This window comes from Phyllostomus hastatus, unplaced genomic scaffold, assembly GCF_019186645.2.
Source record: "Phyllostomus hastatus isolate PE091 unplaced genomic scaffold, TTU_PhHast_1.1 phas_scaffold_501, whole genome shotgun sequence".
In the NCBI taxonomy this organism is placed as follows: domain Eukaryota; kingdom Metazoa; phylum Chordata; class Mammalia; order Chiroptera; family Phyllostomidae; genus Phyllostomus; species Phyllostomus hastatus.
Genome location: NW_025334033.1, coordinates 50,579,416 through 50,600,133, shown reverse-complemented (window position 1 = coordinate 50,600,133; position 20,718 = coordinate 50,579,416). Strand labels below are relative to the sequence as shown.

Genomic DNA, 20,718 nt, shown 5'->3' with positions numbered 1-20,718 from the left:
TGGGGGTGGGCGGAGTGAGGCCAGGGCATTCCTAGCCCGGGGTGACAGCGAGTTCCACCTCTGAGCCAATTTGAGACAATCTTAGGAGCTTTCCTGAGCCACCTCTCAGCCGTGCCCTCTCCTCTCTGCTCCCCGCTCTCCTGTGGATCACCCGCCCGGCCAGCCCCAGCCATCTGCGGGAAACCGCCGTGGTCTTCCTCCTCCGCCGCCGTTTCTCCTGCATACTCCCTTCTCTTTGGCGGGGGCCTAGTGGGGGCTCGCCTGACGCCCAGCTCCAGAGAGCGTGGCCTGTCCCATTTGCTGCAGTGGGATTAACGTTGGGACGTGAGTTCAAGTGCACACGTGGACACAAAAGGAAGGGGGTCGGGACTCTTGGGGGCCAAGGCGGGCTGTGGGGTTCGCCTGAGGTGCGTGGGAAATAGGGCCGTTCGCAAGTACCAGAGGGGAAGGTCGGTGTAACCTCTGGTGTGGGGGAGCCGGAGGGAAGTCAAGGGCTGGGACATTGCGGGTGTGCCTGCAGCGGAGGAGGGCCCCACATCACAGTGATAAATGCCGTCCAAGGGTGACACATGTCCGCTCAGTGGAGAAAGGCGGGCCAGCGCCTCTGCAGTTGGAGCAACTTCAAGAGGAGTCTGGCAACTCAGACCTAAAAACAGCTTCACGGGTTTGCGTCCTCTGCCGCCCGCACACACGTGCACAAACCCTCCTCCCCCGGGGAGCACGCCCGGACCCCTCCCCTGCTGTTTGTACACCAATTTTATTCTTACTGGGATCTTTACAGAAAATGGCACAGAAATCACAGGTTTAGAATACCTAGAAGTTATTACAGCTCCGTACTTCAAACACCTCGATATCCAGATTCTCTCTCCTCGCTCTATGTACATTATTTACACGCCAGGGGCTATAGTCGAACACGCCAACCAACGGGGGACAGAGACAAGAAGGGCCGGGGGAGAGTTCCATGGGCGCAGTGAGGAAGAAATCAGCTTCTGATAGGGAATGAAAACCCCAATTCACCGTCTCAAGCCTCTCTTTCTCCCCAGGTGTCCCCTGCAGAAGTGGGTGGGAGGGTGAAGGAACGCCATGGGGGTCAGGGGCCGTGTGCCCGGCGGGGGTGGAGTACGGCTGCAGAGACGCCATTGGTGCGGGCGGGCCCTCTCATCAGCAGACAGGACAAAGCCACCAGCCCCTGCTCCAGCAGTCACCATCTCGTCTTTTCCCAGTGGAGACGCACCACGGCACACACCTGGCGTGAGGGTGTGTGCCTGTTGCTTCCTTTGGGTCTAACGCTGGCTCCTGCTTTGCTCTCCCTCAAGCCTTTTCTTACACCCTCCTTGTGACCAACCCCAGGATGACTGTGTGTAGCCCCAGGCCCACTCCAGGCTGGGCTCCCTAAGGACAGCCTGGATGAACTTGAGTCAAGGTCTGTGGCTTCCCAGGGTTTCATTTCACAGCTTGATTGGGTTGCTCCAAGGCAGGGCACATGCAGACCGGGATGCTGTGAGAAGCTCTAGGGGGAGGGTGCCTTGCACAGCGGGCCAGGGTCCCAGGCAGCATCTCAGGGGAGTCGGGATGCTTTAGAGCACAGCCGCAGGGGCCCAGGGAGAGCCTTCGGCCGGCCCAACAGTGCAGAGAGCCGCGGTGTTGGTGAGCGGTGGCCCTGGCTGCAGGGCACAGGCCCTGGACTCAGGGCAGGAACTGCACAGCGGCACACGCGGTGCTGCAGCAGTGCTGGGAGGAACCCTGGGGCAGGCTGGGCGTGGAGAGGGCGGGCTCCTGAGGGTGACCGTGGAGGGCGTGAGACGGAAGGTGGCTGAGGGGCCCAGGCTGAGGCTTCCCGAGTTTAATCTGGACTCCAGGCCCCACTGATGTGGGAGAGCAAAGGTGTACCCGGGCCTGCAGAGCGGTACATGCACACGGTGGACACCCGCACCCAGGCCCACAGGAAGGAAGAGGCTGAGGGGAGCAGAGTTTGGTGGAGGACTGGGGCACTCAGGACACTGGCCCTGGGTGCAGGTCCTCAATCCCCACCAGGGCCGTGGCAAGCAACGGGCTCTGAGCCTGGGGGCCGGGAGGAGGGAGGAGCAGAACCCACAGGCGGTCAGAGCAGGGAAGAGGGCTCCACAGCGAGAGCACACAGTGGGGTGTGGACTGAGTGAAAGCAGCTTGAGGGGGCGGTCTGGGCAGCAAAAAGGCTTCTGAGGCAGGGCTGCTGGGAAGAGGAGGATGCCGAAGAGGTCAAGGCCAGGCAGGGGTGCCTCAGCCTTACCCAGAGCTGAGTTGTGTCTGAGTCACCCAGGGGTCATGGAGGGCCTGAGGGGCAGGGGGCGGTGGCCGAGGCCAGGCTGGGCCCTGCCCTGGAGAGCACCGCCCGGCACCACAGGCCCCCGGAGAAGCGCAGGGTCCTGGGGCTGCGGTGGCAGCGCACTCTTGACCTAAGCCACGTCCTCGAGCTGCGGCGGACTCAGCTTCTCCACCAGCCTGTCTTCGTCCGCGGCCTCCTCCTCCGGCTCCTCGGCGCCCCGGGCCCGGCCGCTGGGCCCCGACACAGTCCCCAGCACTTTGGTGCTGTGCTCCTGCGCCCTGGCGCGCAGCGCCGCGATGCTGTTCTCCCTCAGTTCCTCCTGGGACATGCCTGCCGCCGGGGCGTCGGGGCCCCGCTCCTCCGGCTCCGTCTTGTCCAGCTTGGGCAGGGCCTGGCGCTCCGCCTCGGGCTTCCTCCCCGACTCGGCTGCTGCCTCCAGCGACTTTTTGTGCATTCCTAAAAAGAATTGTTGGTATTCGGGTTTAGAAAAGCGCCTGGGAAAGCCATCTTGAACTGAAAACAGCAAAGATAGAGAGAGGCCAGAATTAAGGACGAGCAGAAAGCCTTACTTCACACACCGCAGTCACGCGAGTCCCGAGTCCCGGGGCTGGGGCCGGGGCAGCGGGAGGGCTGCAGAGGGCTTCTCCCAGCCCAGACCCGGGGCGTCTGGCCCCTGGCAGCCCGTTCCCTCCCTTCCTGAGCCCAGCACTTGCTCCCCCATCCCTCCCTCCTGCGACTCCAGATCTTAGAACCCCAGGTAGGCTGCTGCTGCTCTCAGACCTGGGCCCAGATGGGAGGTGGAGAGATTCAGTGGGAAGAAGTCCTCTGGGCAAAGCCAGAATGGTGGCCAAAGGGACCTAGGGGCCCCCAACACCCAAGAGGGACAATTCCATCCATCAGAAGCCCACCTCCCACAAGGGAAGAAAGGGTGCAGACCCTGGGGCCACAGTCACACTCCCCTCAGAGGACAGAAGAACCCAGTTGGGGACCTGTCCAGGACGAAATAGGTGGTGGCTACAAGGGGGGCGGGGGGGGGGCGGGGCACCCAGCCCCAGGCCCTGCCTGCCCTCGGAGCCGCCCAGGGACAGGAAGAGGCCTGCTTTGGAGCGCCTCCCTTCTGCTAGGCTGCTGTGGCCAGGTCCCCTCGCTCCGGGGTTCTGTCGTCTCCTCCCCGGAGCCCACTCTCCTTGCCGCAGGGGCAGGGCCCCGAGGATGGTGTGGGCTCTTACCCAGCAGCCACGGGGCACAGGAGTCCATGATGCCATCCTTGGCAGACTTGAGGATGGACTCGGGCAGGGGGATGGAGTGCCGCACCATGGCCCCGTAGAGCCCGTATTCCGCCATGACGCTGCTCCGGCCCCAGCACTTCTCTCGCTTCCTCCACTTGGCTCTGCGGTTCTGGAACCAGACCTGCAGGTGTGGACAGACAGGTGGACAGGTCAGGGGTGTGCCCTGAGAGGCGCTGGGCCTGGCCTCTACCCCCAGGTCTCTGTGGAGCTTGTGGCCTCATGTTTTTGTGACGGCTGGTTTCTCCAGGTGGCTGTCCTTACTCAAGCTCACCTGTCCCGTGGTGCCCAGGGGGTTCCTCCAGGCTCAGGGGTACCCACGAGAATGAGGACCCACATCCTGTGAGAACACGATGGGTGAAGTGGGTCTCCCTCTCCTCTCTTTGTTTTTCTGGATGGGATGGGGATGCCTCTAGGACAGTCTTGCAGGTGAGCAGTTCCCAGTGTAGGCCTCAGTTTGCAGCTGAGAAGCCTGAGCTGGTAGCTGTCTTGCAAGTGCTCACACCTTCCGGGAACAAACAGCATCTCTTCTGTCACTTGCCGAGGGACAAACTCCTTTCCAGGGCCTGGGCCAGTGGTGTTCAGAGCTCTGGTTCCACCAGGACCCCAGAGCCTGGAGCAGTCCCGTGAACACGGCTTCCAAGTGAGTGGGGACTAGGAGCAAAGGGCGTTTCATCCCGACATCCTGAAGCTTGGGAACTGCCCCAGTCCCAAAGCAGAGGTGGGGAGCCTCCCGGGAGGCCCGAGTCCAGTCGTCTCCCCCCTGTGCCCTGCCCTGCCCTGAGCTCTGCCGGGCCACTGTGCCCTCCATCCGGCTGCTCTCCACAGTTACAGACCTAACTCTGAACGGCATTTGGGGGACCTGCACAGCCATCCCAGAGTCAGGGAAGAAAAACGAAATTCTCAGCGGTGTGGGAAGCAAATGGGAGGGAGGACCTGGGAAAGTACGGTTGGGGGCACTCTCGGGAAGGTTTCTCTGGCCCCTAAACTGACTGGTGCAGGGTGCCTGGAGGAGCTTCCAGGGTCCCGGCTGTGCTTGGGGGAGGGGAGATTTCTGGGTCTCCCAAAGCAGCTTTCCTGAGACTTCCAGCAGCTGACAGGAGCCAGAGCCAGAATCAGGGGCAGCCGCACTGTCCCTCAGGTGGGTGGGAGGCACGCGGGAAGCTGGTGGGTGCCGGAAGGACTCCAGCCCAGCCGAGCCCCTCTTGACCCTTCGCTGCCCCTCCGGCCCTGTCGCCCAGGGCGGCCAGACGCCCAAGGAGCCCGGGAAGCCGGGAGCAGAGGGGAGGGCAGAGGTGCTTTGGAGAAATCTATTAGTTTCCTCTGCGATTTCCATTCCCTCGCCTCGCCTTGTCCTCCCCTTCCCTCCGGGCCCCCTCCCCCGCCCTCGGAAGCGGAGGTTTCAGCTTTTGATGAAAAATTGCTCCAGCTCTATTCAGGAGGCGGCAAAAGAAGAGTCACCCCCAGGGGCAGCCCTGGGCTGATTGAAAAATAAGTTAATTTCAGTTTGAATCGATGGGCCTCAGGCACTGAAATATCACGGGAAATTAAAGCGGCTACTCTCCCGGGAGCCGTGGCATTGACCCGCACTAATTAATGCTGGGGAGGCAGTGCGAGCCGCGCCGCGCGCCTCGCCCCCTCCCCGGGGGACCCCAAACACTTCTCATTTAACTAATTAGACGGGGAAAATTGGGTGTTAATTTGTTTAGGATTTTTCCCCTTCTTCCCCGCGGCAGCTCCCTCCCCGGCTCCGCCCCGCGCGGGGGCGCGGGAAATGAATGCGGGGCTCGCCGGCAGATGGCTGCCCCGGTCACTCTGCAATCTTCTCAGACTTGATTGCTTGATTAGGTCGTTAGCACATTAAAAAAAAAAATTGCTTGCCGTCTGGCGCTGGCGTGATGAGTGGGACGCGCGGCAGCGCCTGGGTAATTTATCTTTTTATACGGCAAAGAATTTGATTTCAATCTGCAGATATATGGAGCGCCTTTGACACCTGTTTAACATCGCGCTGCTGACAGCTTAACCCTTTGCTGCCTCCGCCGCAGGGAGGCCCCGGCCCGGGCCCGCGAGGCTGAGTCGGCGCACCCTGCCGTTCCCGTCTCTGCCGCTAGGTGGCGGAGCGCCCCGACGGCCCGCGGCAGCCCCGAGTCTGCTGCAGAGCGCAGTGGGCCGCATCCGGTAGGGGGCGCCCCAGCCGCCTCTCCTCACAGCCCCACCACCCCAAACAGTCCAGCGGTCACAGACTCGCTGTGCTTGATTGCAGAAAGACCTCACCGTCCACGCACAACTTTAAGTTGACCCACATGCGTGTAACCATGTTTTGGCATTTCTCCATTAGTAAATAACCTTGGCCTCAGATGCGCCAGCCTCTCCCTCCTGACATTGGCCAGAACCATTAGAAAACGATCGCTGGTCCCCCCCTAGGGTGGGACACACTTGATACCACCGGGTCTTGGGGCTCTGGAAAGCCAATGTGCAGGTCCTCCCCTGAGCCTGCCCTGCTCAGGAAAGGGTGGCTATAATTTGAGGGCTACTAAATGGCTGGACTCTGTGCACTCAAGTCAGAGCTGAGAGCGATGAGCCGCGCTGACTCGGCCACAGTCCTGGCCTGGCTCAATGCTGCGTTTAGATCTCTCCCAGCGCCGCCTGCAGGCTCTCTGCCCGACTCTCTGCTCTACCCAGGGCCTGCCTGAGACCTCTGTCCCTTCCCATCCTTCTTCCCATTAGCGCCTGGTCGCCCTCTCCAAGTACCCACTTGTCTCAAGCTACCTTCTCCCACGGAAGATCAACCTAAAAGGACTGAGCCACATACAGGTATAGGCGACTTCTGGTTTCATCCACTTCTCAGAGAAGACAGCAAAGAATGAACCCCTGGGTGACAGAATTCCAGGCGCCTCCTCCGACCACAGACGGCTGGGAAGGCTCTCTTTATGAATCTAAGCAAGCCATCTGCTTCCTAGTCAGGAGATGACCTTCCTGCTTGAACACAGTGCCTTATAAAACAAGGCCACACCCCTTAACTGGAACCTGACTGCAGAATGTTTTGGATTTCAGAAAGAAGGGGTGACGCATATACCACGTGTTACATAACACCCCGCAGCAGCGGCGGCAGCGCCACATCATAATCAAATCCATTAGCTGGCTTCCTGCCGCAAAACCTATACATATTCACGCTCAGAGGGATAAATAAGGTCCTGTCCGTTTTTTGCTACTAATGAGTTTTGATTCCAAACTCATTTGCAGCACAGTTTGGATTTATAGATTCTAGAGAAGGGTCTGTGGAATACACAAAGGCAGAGCCTCCCTCCCCCAGCGTGGGTGCCTGGGAAGGCGTGCTGCCCCTGCTTCTCCAGGATTTCATGAGCACCAGTGCCTCAGGCCAGGGGGTGCGGGGGCGGGGGGAGGCAGGCCCTCAAATGAAACAGCGTCATTACCTGAACACTCAAGAAGGGGTTGCAGACTTGAGATTCAGGTCATAGCTGGGGCCCTAAAAAGAATCCAGGTCTCCTAATTTGGGGAAATGAACAACTGGTCTGCGGACCAGACTTTGCCTGCACACTCCCAGGGGAGTTTGGCACCAGCTGGTCGCTCAAATCAGGAGTCATCCGGACCCTGGGTTATGGGCTCCTGGAATGCCTGGCTCTCTGCGAAGGCCAGATGCTGCTCCAATTCACGGAGCAAACCTGGACAGCCAAAATAATTTCTCTTTAGGACAACTGGCAGGGAAGCTGTGGCAGTGGTGTCTTGGAGGGAAATGGACAGACATTAAAATTAACCCTCACCACTCTTCACATTTGCCTTTCTCTTCCCTTCCTGGAAGCAACCAGCATGTGTTAACAGAACTTAAAAGTCTGTAAGAAGCATGGAAGTCAGCCAGTCCTGAACTGGAATTCCCAGCATTGACAAAAATTGCTGTGTGATCTTGGGCAAGTTACTTACCTTCTCTCAGTCTCAGTCTCTTTAGATATAAAAATTAGCATACCTACTTTTCAGGGCTGTTTTGAGGATCAATGAGATAAGTGAAAGTGCTTAAAAGCAATACTTGTCACACAGAAGGTGCTAAATAATTGCTACTTATTATTTCAGTGGAGGTGCAGACAATCAGTGGGAGTCTCTGCCCAGGGGATGGGTTAATCATTAGCATTACCTGCCCCGCTGGCCTCCTCCACATGCCCTTTAGTGAGGCCGAATGACAAATAGGAAGAACGACAACAACAACTTGGGGGGTGCGGTGTGGGGAGCAAGGACAGAACTAACCTTCAGACTGTAAGATTTTAATACAGATAGCCTCTAGTTTTCCCCTCTAGGCATCCGGAGGGTCAAACAAATGCCCCTGCAGCTCTTCCCACGTTTCTGATATACTCCAAACCCTGGAGGCACAGATGCAAGAGAACGCCATGCAGAGGCCCACCCACGATGCACTGCGGCTGGGATAGATAGGGAGCTAGAAAACCGAAGCTGGGACCCTGCTCTGTCTCCCTGCCTTTGTGACCTCGGATGCATTTCTTAACCCTTCTGACTTCCAGGTCCTCATCTGCCTGTGATATCACTTCCTCACAGGTTTGTTGTCAAAATTAACCAAATAGTGCATGGGAAAACCTGGCATGTAGTAAGAACTAGAAAACTTGGGCTGGATGCTGTATGAGTTTTGTAGGTGAATGTGCAACGAGATGACACTTTGCTTTCCAACAAACGGTCAGTGATACTTTTTGCATAAAGCCTGGTCCTCCCACCTCTCACCTTTGAGATCCCTCTGCAGCATCTGGGTCCTTTTCCCTACTTGATCTCTTGGCCCTGACAGGCCCCAAATATTCTTGCAGTCCCTCTTCGACTCACTTCCTTGACTGCCCACCTTCTAGAAGAGATCACTCCTCTTCATGGGAAAACCTGCGTCAAGGTGCCAGTGAGGACCAGAGCCCTTGCCTTACAATTCAGGGCTCTGAGCTCCTGAGAAGGGACCTAAAGTGACACCCAGAATCACTACGTTTGAAGCCCAGGCAAAGATGGGTTGAGAAGACCTGCCCACCCTGGAAAGAGCCTGGATTTCCTGGCGCATTTCCCCTCAAAGGTGATGCCCCCCCAGCTCCGAGGAAGCCCAGGTGCGATGCCTCTGGCCGTCAACAGCTGCTCTGGCAGGTGTCTCCAGGGCTGTCACAAAGGGTCCTGAGATCTCACACCTCCAAGGATGGACTGGACCTAGGGAAGGGCTCCTTGCTGAGCTTGTCTGCTGCAAGGGCGCGCGTCAGGCAGCCCAGGCAGCTCTACTAGCTCTTTCTCTCCTGTGTACGAGCGGGTGCGGCTGGGCCACAGCCTCTGTGGTCACCCCACAGCTCCTGCCTGGCACAGCTCCATCTCTGGATCCCCCCAGGACGACATACGCAGGGCCCCTTTCCTCAAGGATTTTTCAGAAAACCTTCTGCAGACCTTCCAGGATTGTGCCCCGCACCAGGAGACATGGAGACATCATGCACAATCAGATGCTTTCTGCACATTCTGGTCACCTGGCTACCCCAGACCCAGCCCTCTACTCTCGCCGGCCATGTGGCAGTTTCCGTCACATTCACCCGGTGTCTCCTCTCTCCTCTAGCTGGAAGCTGATTAATTGGGGCTCGTTGCTGGTGTGATTTAACGACTTCACATTCCATATCCACTCAGCACTTCTGACACCGTATTTCAGCACACCCCTTTCAATCCCAGCTCCAGGCCGAGAAACCTGGCCTGGCTGCAGCCCCTGATGTCCACTAGGGGGCAGCTCTGCCCCCTCTGCCTGGGAGCCAGCCCCAGGCCACATCCTTCCCTGCACACCTGAGAGGTCATCATGTTCCCCAGCCCATCTTGTCACCCAAAACTCCACTTTCTCCCACTTACATTAACCCACTCCAAACACAGAAACTCCTTTCCTGAGTCTCTGGCCCAGCGTTTTTACACTGGCTGCACGCAATCACCTGCAGAGCTTTAAAAACACGGAGGTGCCTAGGCTCCCCACAAAACCAATTAAATCAGAATTGTCGGGCGTGGGAGCCCTGCACGGATATGTAAGAGCCCTGTGGCTATTTTGTGACTGCCAGTTTGTGCAGCTTGGGGAATCTACTCAATAATACTGTAAGAACTATATATGGTGTCAGGTGAGTGCAAGACTTAAACGTCTAGCCATGGCTGGTGTGGCTCAGTGGATGGAGTGCTGGCCTGTGAACCAAAAGGTCGCCGGTTCAATTCCCAGTCAGGGCCCATGCCTGGGCTGTGGGCTGGGTCCCCAGCTGGGGGCATGGGAGAGTCAATTGGTTAATGTGTCTCCTTTCACATATTGTTTTTTTCCCTCTCTTCCTCCCTTCCTCTCTCTATAAATAAATAAATATCTTTTTAAAAAGACTAACCACTAGGTTGTACACCTGAAACTAGTATAATATTAAATGCCAACTGTAATTGAAAAATAAAAAAAATTTTCAGCAGCTTAGTGAGTCTAATCAACGCCCCAGGCAGAGACATTGCTCTTCAACCCTTTCCCATCCGGGTGCCTATCTTCTAATTTCTGGAATATAATTTCCCAAGACTTCATTCCCTTCCCTCGGGCAGGGCCCACTTTAGAGACGGCAGAATCAAACAGCGCCGGTCAGAGAATCCAGACCCTGCCGGCCATGCGCACCAAGCCAAGAAGCCTGGGGGTGAGGTGGGCTCGGTTCACTTTGCCTGTGCACATCTCCCCATGTAGGCATTTTTAATAAGTACGACTTTTGTCAAAGGAGAATACAGTAAACAAACAAGTGAATATACATATACACCCTGATCTTATAATTCTAGGAGCAGGTGACCTCACAGAGGGACGAAAGTCAGTCTGGAAACCTATCTCCTCTTCCCCAGAGCTGACACCTGCCTGCCAGGGGCTTCCAGAGCGCCGACCCCAGCATTTCCTGTGGCCACAATGAGGACTGCGCGTCTGAGTCCGGTGTGGACACTCAAAATCCCTTCTTTCTCCGACGACACACCATGTCTCTCCTCCCCCACCCGGAGAGCTGTGGAGCAGAGCTGCGTACTGTCCAAGCCCTAAGGCAGAGGAAGCGGGTGCTCACAGCTGCCGGCACCGGCTGCCCCGGTTCCACAGAGAGGCATTCCTGTTTCCTTCAGGTGCTGTCTCTCGATAGTAGTGGCGCGCTGGGTTTGAGTGCACTCTGCTACTTAGTTCGGCTCCCAGCCCCTCGTTGTTCACATCCAGAAAGTGGGGGTAAGAAGAGCATCTAATTCCAGCAGCTGCTGTGAGGATTTCATGGAGCGAGGCGCGGAAAGCACCTAATGCCTGGGTCAGTGGAAGTACTTAATAATGCCGGTAATAACAATGCTTCTGTTAAATTGGCATTTGGGGAAATATTATTATTTTTACTTTACCAATGAGTAATTAGAGGCTCAGAGCTTGGCTTGCTGGCAGGGAAACAGCACGGAAGTGGGTGTGTTGGACTTTTCATGTCCACACTGGGCTCTCGCTAGACATTCGGCAGCAGACCTCAGAAATATCCAGGGGTTTACTTTTTTTTTAAAGATTGTATTTATTTATTTTTAGAGAGAGGGGAAGGCAGGGAGAAAGAGAGGGAGAGAAACATCAATGTGTGGTTGCCTCTCATGCGCCCCTACTGGGGACCTGGCCTGCAACCCAGGCATGTGCCCTGATTGGGAATCGAACCATCAACCCTTAGGTTTGCAGGCCAGCACTCAATCCACTGAGCCACACCAGCCAGGGCCAGGGGTTTAGTTGTTGTTGTTGTTTTTTTGTTTTTTTTTGTTTTTTTTACAAATGAGGAAACTGAGAGATGAGAAGTGACCTGGCTTCTGCTAAGCCTGTCGGGTGTCAGAGCTAGAACGAAGATTCGGGTCCTTGACAGCCAGTCCAATAACCTTTCCCTCCCACCTTGAGAATGTCTCACTCCAGACCTGGAGCTTCTCATAACTACCCTCCCCACCCCACCCCCATGGCCCCTAACACACACACAGGCCTCTGGCTGAAAGCTGGGGGCGGGGACCGGCTCCGGAGTGGTAGCTTTCCATCTGCAGGCGCCTGTTCCCACCTCAGCACTCGAAGAGGAAATGACTGGACGTGTGCCCGCGTGGTGAAGCAAGTGTTCCGGACTCTGAGGGGACTCCGGTCTGCACTCTGGCCTTGCACCCATCAGTAAAACGGGAATAGTAGTAGCACCTAGCTCACGGGGCACTCTGATTCCTTGACAACAAACGTAAACTGTCTCTAGAAGGAAACAAAGGAAACCGGTTATCACTGGAGAGGCTGCTGGTGGGCCGTAGGAAGACTCACGTTTCACCCTATTGAAGAAGTAATTTTTTATGAGTGAGTTTTTTTTGTTGTTTTTTATTTTTTAAAATAGTACCTGGTGCTGAATAATATTGGTTATTTTTATGAAGAAGTGTTGCCCTGTCTGCTGTGGTTCAGTGGATTGAGCACAGGCCTGCGAACCAAAGGGTCGCCAGATCAATCCCCAGACTAGGGCCTCTGTGTGGGTTACGGGCTGGGTCCCCAGTAGGGGGCGCACGAGAGGCAACCACACATTGATGTTTCTCTCCCTCTCTTTCTCCCTTCCCCTCTCTAAAAATAAATAAATAAATAAATAAATAAATAAATAAATAAATAAATAAATAAATAAATAAATAAATAATTTTTTTTTAAGAAGATTTGACACTGGCCTCCCACCCGACCTCAAACTATCTCTTTTCCCTCAGCTTCAGGTCAAAGCACAGGTTCAGACCCAAGCAGGAGGGGGTGAACAAGTGGGTTTTAGATGCAGACCTAGGTCCCTTTGTCACCCACTTATTAGCTGTGTGGCTTTGGCAAATTACTATGCCTCAGTTTCCTCAGTAACAAAAGGCGGCCAATGGTCTCTACTCCACCAGTTGCCGCCAGGATTTACGCTGAAACCCAGTAAGCACTGGGCATGCGCAACACAGCACTACACGACTCATCGCGTCTGCAGGAGCTGCTGCCGTGCCCATCTTTCGGATGCGGAGTCGGGGGCTCGGAGGGTACGTGACTTGTCCAGAGTCACTTGGCTGGTGCATGGCGAAGCCAGGACTCACACCCAGGCAGTCTCGTGTCTGGTTCCAGAATGGGTGCCCCACAACCGCCAGACCTCCCGGCCTCGCCTGCACACACTGCATATTTAGAACAGCTGGGGCCCGGAAACTGCTCTGTAAATTATAGCTGTGATTGTGGTTGATACATGTAAGACCTTTTCCAGGCCACTGGGTGAAACATTTAGGGACAGGGCTGTTTGACAGCTCACAAACACCTTCTGGGGACAGCATTTAGCCAAAGAACCGTGCAGTGCTCAAAGACTTGGAGAGAGCCTTGCCTCAGTTGTCCCACAGGCACACACTCCACAGCCAAACTCACAGCCCAGGGTGATCAGCTTACCCCTCAGCCCAGCTCCTCCCTCAGGGCCCTGGTGGCTTCGGACACCAGCCCACAGACACCCCCCAGGGAACATAAAGGAACCCAGCACCCACATGCTGAGGCATGTACAGCAGTAGTTACAAACACTCCCACCCACCATCGCCACCATCGCCACAGCCAGACAGGTTTTAGGACAGCCCACGGCATGGGACAAGCTGTTCCTTCCTTCTGGTCAGTAGTGCCATCGGGGGCCTACCAGTGGGGAGTGTGTAAGCACCCACCCAACCGGACACTTGCAATAGCCAACTCTGTGCTGATGGAGGCCAGGCAGATGTCCCCCCACACATCAGCTGGGTTGGGCCTTGGCTTACACACACACACAACACACACACACACAAACTTCAGAGTCAACACCCAGCCTTACCCCAGGGGAACCCCACTAGGGGGGTGAGGGATCCCGACCATCATGCGTGACACACAGATAATCCGATTACGAATAACTGAGCTTATTGTTAGTGTCAGTGTCTAAAGCCATTGACCCGGACTCCAAATAGACTTCCAAGGGAGAAGAAGGCTTTTCTGGAAAAGCAGCTCCTGCCTCATTTCCATTCTCTGGTTCTCCAGTGAGAGAGCAAAGTGCCACCCACCACGCCTCATGTGGCTCCTTCTCTAGCCCCACCCCTTACCCCCAACACACCGCCCACCTGGAAACCAAAAAGGCCCATGACCGGGAGGAGCTTGGAGCAGAGGGGTTTCAGGAAGTCAGGTCCCCTCACTTCCCGGCCTCAGCAGTGAACTACTCTGGATCACTCAGGTGATGGGAACAGCTTTCAGGTAAGGTCGTGACCCAGATAAGGCAAACCTTATATTTGGCCAGCGAAGGCAAATATTACTGAATCTTTCAGTAATATTCCTCCCACACCACTTACTCTTCCTCCTCATGGAGGCCCTGTCGAGAAATCATCAGACTTCATCTTCTCCCAGAAAAAGGACTAAGCAGCCCCACTCCTGCCCAGCTGGGGGTGGGGGTTCTGGACTTGGGAAGGTCCTGTCTCTAATGAAAGGAGGCCCTGCTCCGGCATAGCTGAGGACGTCCCCGCCCAGGTCAGTGTGCGCTGGTACAGACAAAACCCTCCAGGAGAGGACGAGGGCTAAAGGAGCCGCAACTGCAAGCACCTGTCCCCCGCCACATTCTGGACCAGGCCCGGAGAAGTAAAGGAGCAGGAGCCCAGGCCAGGGCCAGCTGCTGGGCTGTGAGAGGAGGAAGGAGCCTGGGGCGGGAGGGTGGGGGGGGGGGGGATGGAAGTGAGGGGAACAGGAAGGGGAGGCAACCACTTCCTGTGGAGAGGGGAGCAGAGGGAAGGGGAATGGACTGGGGTCAGGGCCTGAAGTCACTCTTCCCAGGTACCCAGAGAGGCCTGGGGCCACCTCTGGCCTTAGAGCAGACAGCCATGCTGAGGGGACATCTGCCACGGTGGAGAACACACTCAGACCGCAGGACCTACCCGAACTCCTTCCCTGACCACGGGGCCCGCAGAGTCTGTGTGGACTACCCCTCAGGGACCCTGCGGTCTGGAACAGCGGGCCAGGCCACAGCTGCTAAGTCTCTTGCCCCCAGAGGTGCCCACCTCACAAGGTTGGTGTGTTCAGCAAATACCGAACTATTCTTCATGAGAACGTAAGCACAGGCAAGCAGGCACCTCAGCAAGGGGGGTGGAGCCTGGACCATCCGTGTCCCCAAGAATGGGGGACATGGGAGAGAGGGGGACTCCGGCTCTGTTACCTGTATCCTGTCCTCCGGCAGCTCCGTTTTCATGGCCAGCATCTCTCGGGCATAGACGTCGGGGTAGTGGGCCTCATTGAATGCCTTCTCCAGCTCCTCCAGCTGGTAGGAGGTAAAGATTGTCCTGAGGGAGGCAAAACCGGACACTCAGGGCCCTGGAGATGGGACGAGCCTGTCCCAGAGAGGACAGAGTGGCCCCTCCCTAGGCCTCTTGGACAGGCCCCAAACCCAGGGGCCCAGCACAGACACAAACTCCCTCGCACACTCACGTTCACACACTCTCACATACGCACATGCATACACACGTGTTCACACACACTCATAGCTTATTCCTCTGGACTTTTCCTCCTTCAAGGCTGAGGGCCCACACTACCCTTCTGGGGGGGGGGGGGCATTATTTCTGCCCCAGGAGCCATTTCATTATAGGAATCTCTCTGAAAGTGCTTTTTGGGGAAGGGTGTTAATACAGGAATTTTAGAAAACCGCAGAGACCCCCTCTTCCTCCTCCCTCACACAGGGTGAGGGTGCACCAGGTGGTCCAACGCCTCGGCCACGCTGGGACCTGCCCCCTGGGCTCCTCTCCGGGACAGAGAGGGACCTTTCAAATGGGGCTCCAGGTTCTAAGCCTCGCTGGGGGTTCAAATGCAGCTGCAACCCCAGCGACGGTGCAACTGAGAGCTGAGTTTCCCACCTTTTCTCCCCACCCCAACACTCCGCCCTCCCTGCCCACGGGGATATACCAGCTCCTTAAAGCTGCTCTCCGGGCTGGAGGGCGGGGAGCTCGCGGGGGAAGCACCCTGTCCCTTCCTGTACTCAGAAGGAAAGGGCCACACTCCAACCATCCCACACACACGCTCGGTGGCCCACCCATGGCGGGCACTCAGGGGAGTTCCACTCAGGTCGCTGTGAGAGGAGGTACCTCCACAGCCCCCGACCCCACAGAGCAGTTCGCATGGACCTGCCGAGGGTCGGGGGGGTCGAGGGTCGAAGTGCTTTCAGAAGCTGGTAAAAGCTACACCCTCTCACCCTAGGAAACCCTGCGGATGAATACGCTCTAACACACAAAACCCCGCCTCCAACACTGGGGGCTCACAAACCTCCTTTCCGGAATAAACACACTACACACCCACTCACAGACACAAATTCTTCTCTTTTCAGATCCCAAATTTCACCAGGTTCTAGGTGACCTTTATCTTGCACCCCCAGCAACAAGCCAACACAGGCAATAGAGTCCAGGTTCTACAAACTCACTCACAAATCTGGTGCCTCCCCTGCTAAGCCTCTGGGATTTGGACCCTGGGACCAGCACAGGAGTTTGGGGCCCCCCACTGCTTTCCTCACCCTCAGCCAACGCAGGAAAATGTACAGAATTAAGCTCCTACGTTCCTTGTGCTGGTGTCGGGGGATAATGCAGGGGATCGTGAGGGAGAAGGATTCTGCTCTTTATAGAAAATGACTGGTTTGATTCTAAATTGTTTTTCCTCCTCTCCTGGGGGCCCGGGATGAAATGCTTATGGAAACAGAAAGTTGTTTCTTCAGAATTTTGAAGATCTGCTGCTTTCTATTTTCCTCCTGCCCCTTACTGAAGGGCCCCGACACAGATCGTCCAAACAAACAACCCAAACATGCGAGTTCTTTTCAAAACGAGGGAAACTGAGGCGCGTAGGCGTTGGGCCAGAGCCCCAGAGAAGAGCTGAGGACAGGTCATGTCGCATCACTCAAGGGCCAGTCTCCGGTCAGGAGAGCCCACACTCCAAACACCACACAAAGCCTCAGGTCCCCCCAGCTTCCCCGCATTCCTGTCTCGGACCCAGCACGAGTGTTGAGGATGCTGACACGCTCCCCAGGAAACCTCCCTGCGCTCCCACAGTGAGACCCCAAAACCCTGCTCCTGGCTTTCCGCAGAAGCCCAGACCGTCCTGCTCCCCACCATGTCCTGCCTGAGCCTTCCGGGGAAAGCGGAGAGGAAACCGGAGACTCCCTGGGCTGCTGGCCCATCCTCTCTCCCCTCTCCAACCTCTGCTCTGCCTCGTGTGTTTCTGGGAGATAAAACGATGCCCATCGCTCACCCCCAGATTCCAGGGGCTCTTCCCTGAAACCCCCAAAGGAGAGAGGCTCAGGAAAACACATTTTAAAAAACTAATTAGAAACTGCACTGGCCATCGGTAGCCATCCTCCTCTCCCCGCAAATCTGCTCCCTTCGTGCAGCAGGAACAGCCAGAAGCCCAGGGCGGGTGGCAGGCTGTCGTCCTTTCTCGCTGGGAACCCAGAGGTTCCCTGCAAAGCTCCCAGAGGTTACCCTGGTGGAGAAGGTGGCAGGTGAGGACAGAGGGTCGCGAAGCTGAAGCGTGGGCTTTGGGCGGGGGTCAGCCAGCTCCACGTACGGAGCCGTCCTGGTGCAGAAGCTCTGCAGGGGCGCGCGCGGGGCGTGGGACATGCTGTTCCGGGGCGCTTCTTGCCCGGGAACCCCGCCCCCACTCCCCGAATCAGCACAGCTCGGCCCGACTCGGGCCTGCGCTCCCACCGTGGTCTGGTCCCCGTCCCTGTCCCTGGACTCGGGAGCTGGCAGCGTTAGCCACCCCGGGGCCAGCACGAGATGGGGGCATAAGAGGTGTTCATGGATATCCGTGGGGAAAACGAATGTAAAAAATGACCCAGGATCGGGACTAAAAAAAAAAAAAAAAAAAATCCGTTCAAAATCAGACAAACTAAACAGAAACAAACAGCTGCCCGAAAGGAGCAGCCGAGCAGCCAAGTCCAAGTTCACCCTCATTCAAGCGGGGGGGGGGGGGGGCCCGTTGGCGTCTGACAGGGGGAAGAGCCCTTTGAAAAGGCGGGGGTCGGCAGTGGGGTTTCCAAGAGCTGAGGAAGAGGGAGACACAGAAAAGCCCCGAGAGAAGGGGTGCCAAGAGGCTGAGAGCAATCGGGGCGAAGGGGGTGAGGAGGAGCAGGCAGGAAGGGGAGAGCCCCGGGCGGGGGGCGGGAAAGGTCCCGAGAGCCGGCGGGGCCTTGAGGCCGCCCCGCCTGGGCCCGGGCACAGAGAGGTTTGGGGGAACCGACCCGCGGGGGGGGCGGGGGGCGCAGGGACAGCGCCTGGCAGCAGCACTCGCAGAAAGTCAGGGAGACCTTCGGTTCCTGCCCCGTTATTTCCTTTAGAAGCTTCTGGCAAATTTACCCGAGGAACTGGTAGCCCGCGGGTGCGGATGCTCAAGGCGTGCGGATCTGGGGTGAGGGGGATCCTTTTCAGGATACACTTTTCTGCACGGATTGAATTTTAACTTTGGGCAAGTAGTGCCTATTTAAAGACATATTTTTTTAAAAAAAATGCTCTATTTAGTCTGCACCCCAGTGCAGCCCACGCCACTCCAACTAGGGCTGGTGGGGTCATCCAGTCCACACAGTCCCCTGTCTCTCCCCATTTTACAGACAAGGAAACTGAGGCTCGCAGAAGAAAAGCGACCTTTTCGGGACCACAAAAGAGAGGAAGCCTAACGGGAAATTTTCCATCAACGCAGAAATCGCGCTCGAGATTGGGGGAACGGTGGGGGCAGAAAGGCAGCGGGTCGTCGGCACAGGGCCCGCGGGAGAGGACGTGGGGCCGGGGGGGAAGGCAGAGGAACGGGCTGGGGTGGGAGGTGGGGCCCGGGCTGCCCGCCGCCAGGCGTGCGGGGCTCTGGCTCTGGGGGGATGTGGGGATGCATCTGGGGGCCGCCAGCCCCTCTGCGGGTCTGGTTTCGGGCTGGGGCCTTTCCTTGCGGTGCCGCTTCCCCGGCGGCCCCTCGGCATCCTGGCCGGGCGCAGCCGGGCGCCAAGGCCCGGGAAAATGCCCCCAAACAACGCCCCCTCTCCTCGCGCGGGCGCAGCCTTGGACCTCACATCTGGAGCGGACGAAAACAGGGTCCCAGAGACCCGACCCCCGGACAGGGGGCGGCAGGAATGGGCGAGCAGGAGAAGTAGCCGAAGAGCCACAGGGGCCTTACCTGTGTCGCCGCTTCTTCCGTTTCTTGGTCTGGTTTAAAGCTGATTTGGACATTTTTCGGTCGCTGGAGGAAACATCTTCAGAATCTGAAAAGCGGGCGGAGGCACATGCGGCAGAATGGGGGGCGCGCGGGGCAGCGCTGGGGAACGCCAGGCGTCCCAAACCGGCCAGGGCCCCAGCCCGGGCCGCCTCCGGGAGCTGCGGGGACCCGCTCCGTCTCCCCGGGAAGCCTTCCTCCAGGCTGCCCCCATCTGTAAGCCCCGGCTGGCCCTACCCACGCCGGCGCCCTGTCCGGAGGTTCTGAGCTGATTTCGTTGTAAAAGAGGCACAGGCCCCGGCGCTGCAGGAGCAGGAACCGCGGACAAACGTGGCAGCCCAAGGGGGTGTCGCGGAGACCCCCCAGGGGCGCTCCGGGCTCCACGCGCTGCCCTGCGCTTGCAGCCCCATCGCGCCGGGCCCAAAAATCGGCCCGAGGGAGCGGAGTTGGGACGCAGGGAGCCCGGAGGGGCTGGGGTCTCCCCACGCACAGCCCTTTTTTCAGAGCCCGCACAACGCGCCCGGGCTCGAGACTGGAGACACTGCGACACCGCACTTTTCGTTGCCCCTCCGAATAAAAATAAATAAAACGGTAACGAAAGATCCGGGGAGTTGCCGAGCGAGCGGGGACGCCAGGCCGGGAACCTGGTCCGGGGAGGGCGCGGCGGGGTCACCCCGGGGCCCGCGAACCCCCTAGGCGCCGGGAGCCGATTCACTGTGGCGCTTCGGTGGGATCAGATCCCGGCCTGTTCAGCCGCTGCGTTGGCCGGGTTGTCTAAGCTCGTGGGGCGAAAAATAAACCCTAACTGACCAACGCGGGGAGTTCGGCCCGGAGGAAAGGAGACAAGAAAAGACCACTTTGGGCACCTGGGCGGGAGCCGAAGCTGGCACCCGCTCCCTGGCCGCCAGCGCACGGAACGGAATCAACTCGCGGAGAGCGGGTCGTCGGGGAAGCTGGGGCGGCCGTGGAGGGGAGGCACCGGGGGCGCCCGGCCCGCCTCGCGGGCTCTGACACTCCAAGCCCTGTTTCCAGTGGACCCTCAACTGGCTCCACAGCAGAGAGAGGGCGAGAGGTCAGCGCGGCGGCCAGAAACGCTGGGGAGGAAACCCGGCGGCGCCCGGAGCAGCCCCCCGACCCTCGCGGGCCCCGGGCGCGCGGGCCCCAGGCCGCGCTGCGACCCTTCAGCCTGGCATGAACTTTTGCGCCCAGAGAAGGCGTTGCGGTGCCAGCGAGAGCCCACGGCGTGGGGTCCCGGCTCTCGCCGCGAGTCAGGTAGCCACGCAGCCTTGGCCTCACCTACCCGAGCTGGCCGTCTGGCTAGTGTCCAGCGGCCCCGACGCTCTGCCCAGCGGCTGCAAATGGACGCTCTGTGGGTCGGACAGCACTTCCAGGAAGGTGGGCTGCGCGTAGAAGCCTGGGAGCCCCCCGGGCCCCAGCAGCCCCATGCTGCCCACTCCCGCAGGGCTGAGCACGGAGCGCGCCGCCAGCAAGTGCCCGGAGGCCAGGCCGTCGAGGGCAGCGCGCGGGTGGGAGCTGGGGGGCTCCTTGTTCAAGCCCAGGATCTCCTGAATGCCGAACCCTGTGCACCTGGCCGGGGCGCTCCCCGAGGTACTCTTGGCCACTGCCTCGGACTTGGGCTTGCTCAGCGCTTCTCCCGCTTTTCCCGTCATCTCCCGGCTCTTTGGAGGGGCCGAGGCCGCGGGTCTTGAGCTCCCCCCACCCCCCCTCCGGGCTCCCCGCTTCGCCAAGTTGGTCCCAGGTGCCCCCTCCGGTGTCTAATGCTCTGGAGCCCCAAGGAGATTCCCCTTTTATCCAACCAGGCGGCAGCCCAAGTGGGGTCAGAGCTGAGCAGCCAATCACCGGGGCCAGGAGCGATTAGGAATTCCAAAAAGCTGGTAGCTCCCGCGGCCGGCAGCAAGCACCAGGGGCCAGGGCACGGG

At 58.2% G+C, this 20,718-nt stretch overlaps 1 protein-coding gene across 2 annotated transcripts; it reads right to left on the bottom strand.

Moving 5' to 3' along the window:
• Nucleotides 1-741: 741 nt before the first annotated feature.
• VSX2 (visual system homeobox 2) lies at nucleotides 742-20,502 on the bottom strand. 2 transcript variants are annotated; one of them, XM_045823127.1, is made up of 5 exons: nucleotides 20,079-20,502; nucleotides 18,743-18,827; nucleotides 14,763-14,886; nucleotides 3,535-3,715; nucleotides 742-2,818 (listed from the first exon to the last, which is right to left on the bottom strand). In XM_045823127.1, the coding sequence occupies exons 1-5, from the start codon at nucleotides 20,446-20,448 to the stop codon at nucleotides 2,436-2,438; spliced, it is 1,143 nt and encodes a 380-aa protein (XP_045679083.1). In that variant the 5' UTR covers nucleotides 20,449-20,502; the 3' UTR covers nucleotides 742-2,435. The 2 variants fall into 2 exon arrangements, with proteins under 2 accessions (XP_045679083.1, XP_045679084.1); XM_045823128.1 differs by having other exon boundaries at nucleotides 742-2,761.
• Between the last annotated feature and the right edge of the window lie 216 nt (nucleotides 20,503-20,718).

Bases quoted from the DNA above. Each gene is read 5' to 3' on its own strand.
- VSX2 (XM_045823127.1), bottom strand. From the start codon at position 20,448: ATGACGGGAAAAGCGGGAGAAGCGCTGAGCAAGCCCAAGTCCGAGGCA. The intron at 18,828-20,078 runs GTAGGTGAGGCC...CCCGCTTTTCAG, and splicing joins TAGCCAGACGGCCAGCTCGG to ATTCTGAAGATGTTTCCTCC. The intron at 2,819-3,534 runs GTAAGAGCCCAC...TGCTGTTTTCAG, and splicing joins CTGTGCCCCGTGGCTGCTGG to TTCAAGATGGCTTTCCCAGG.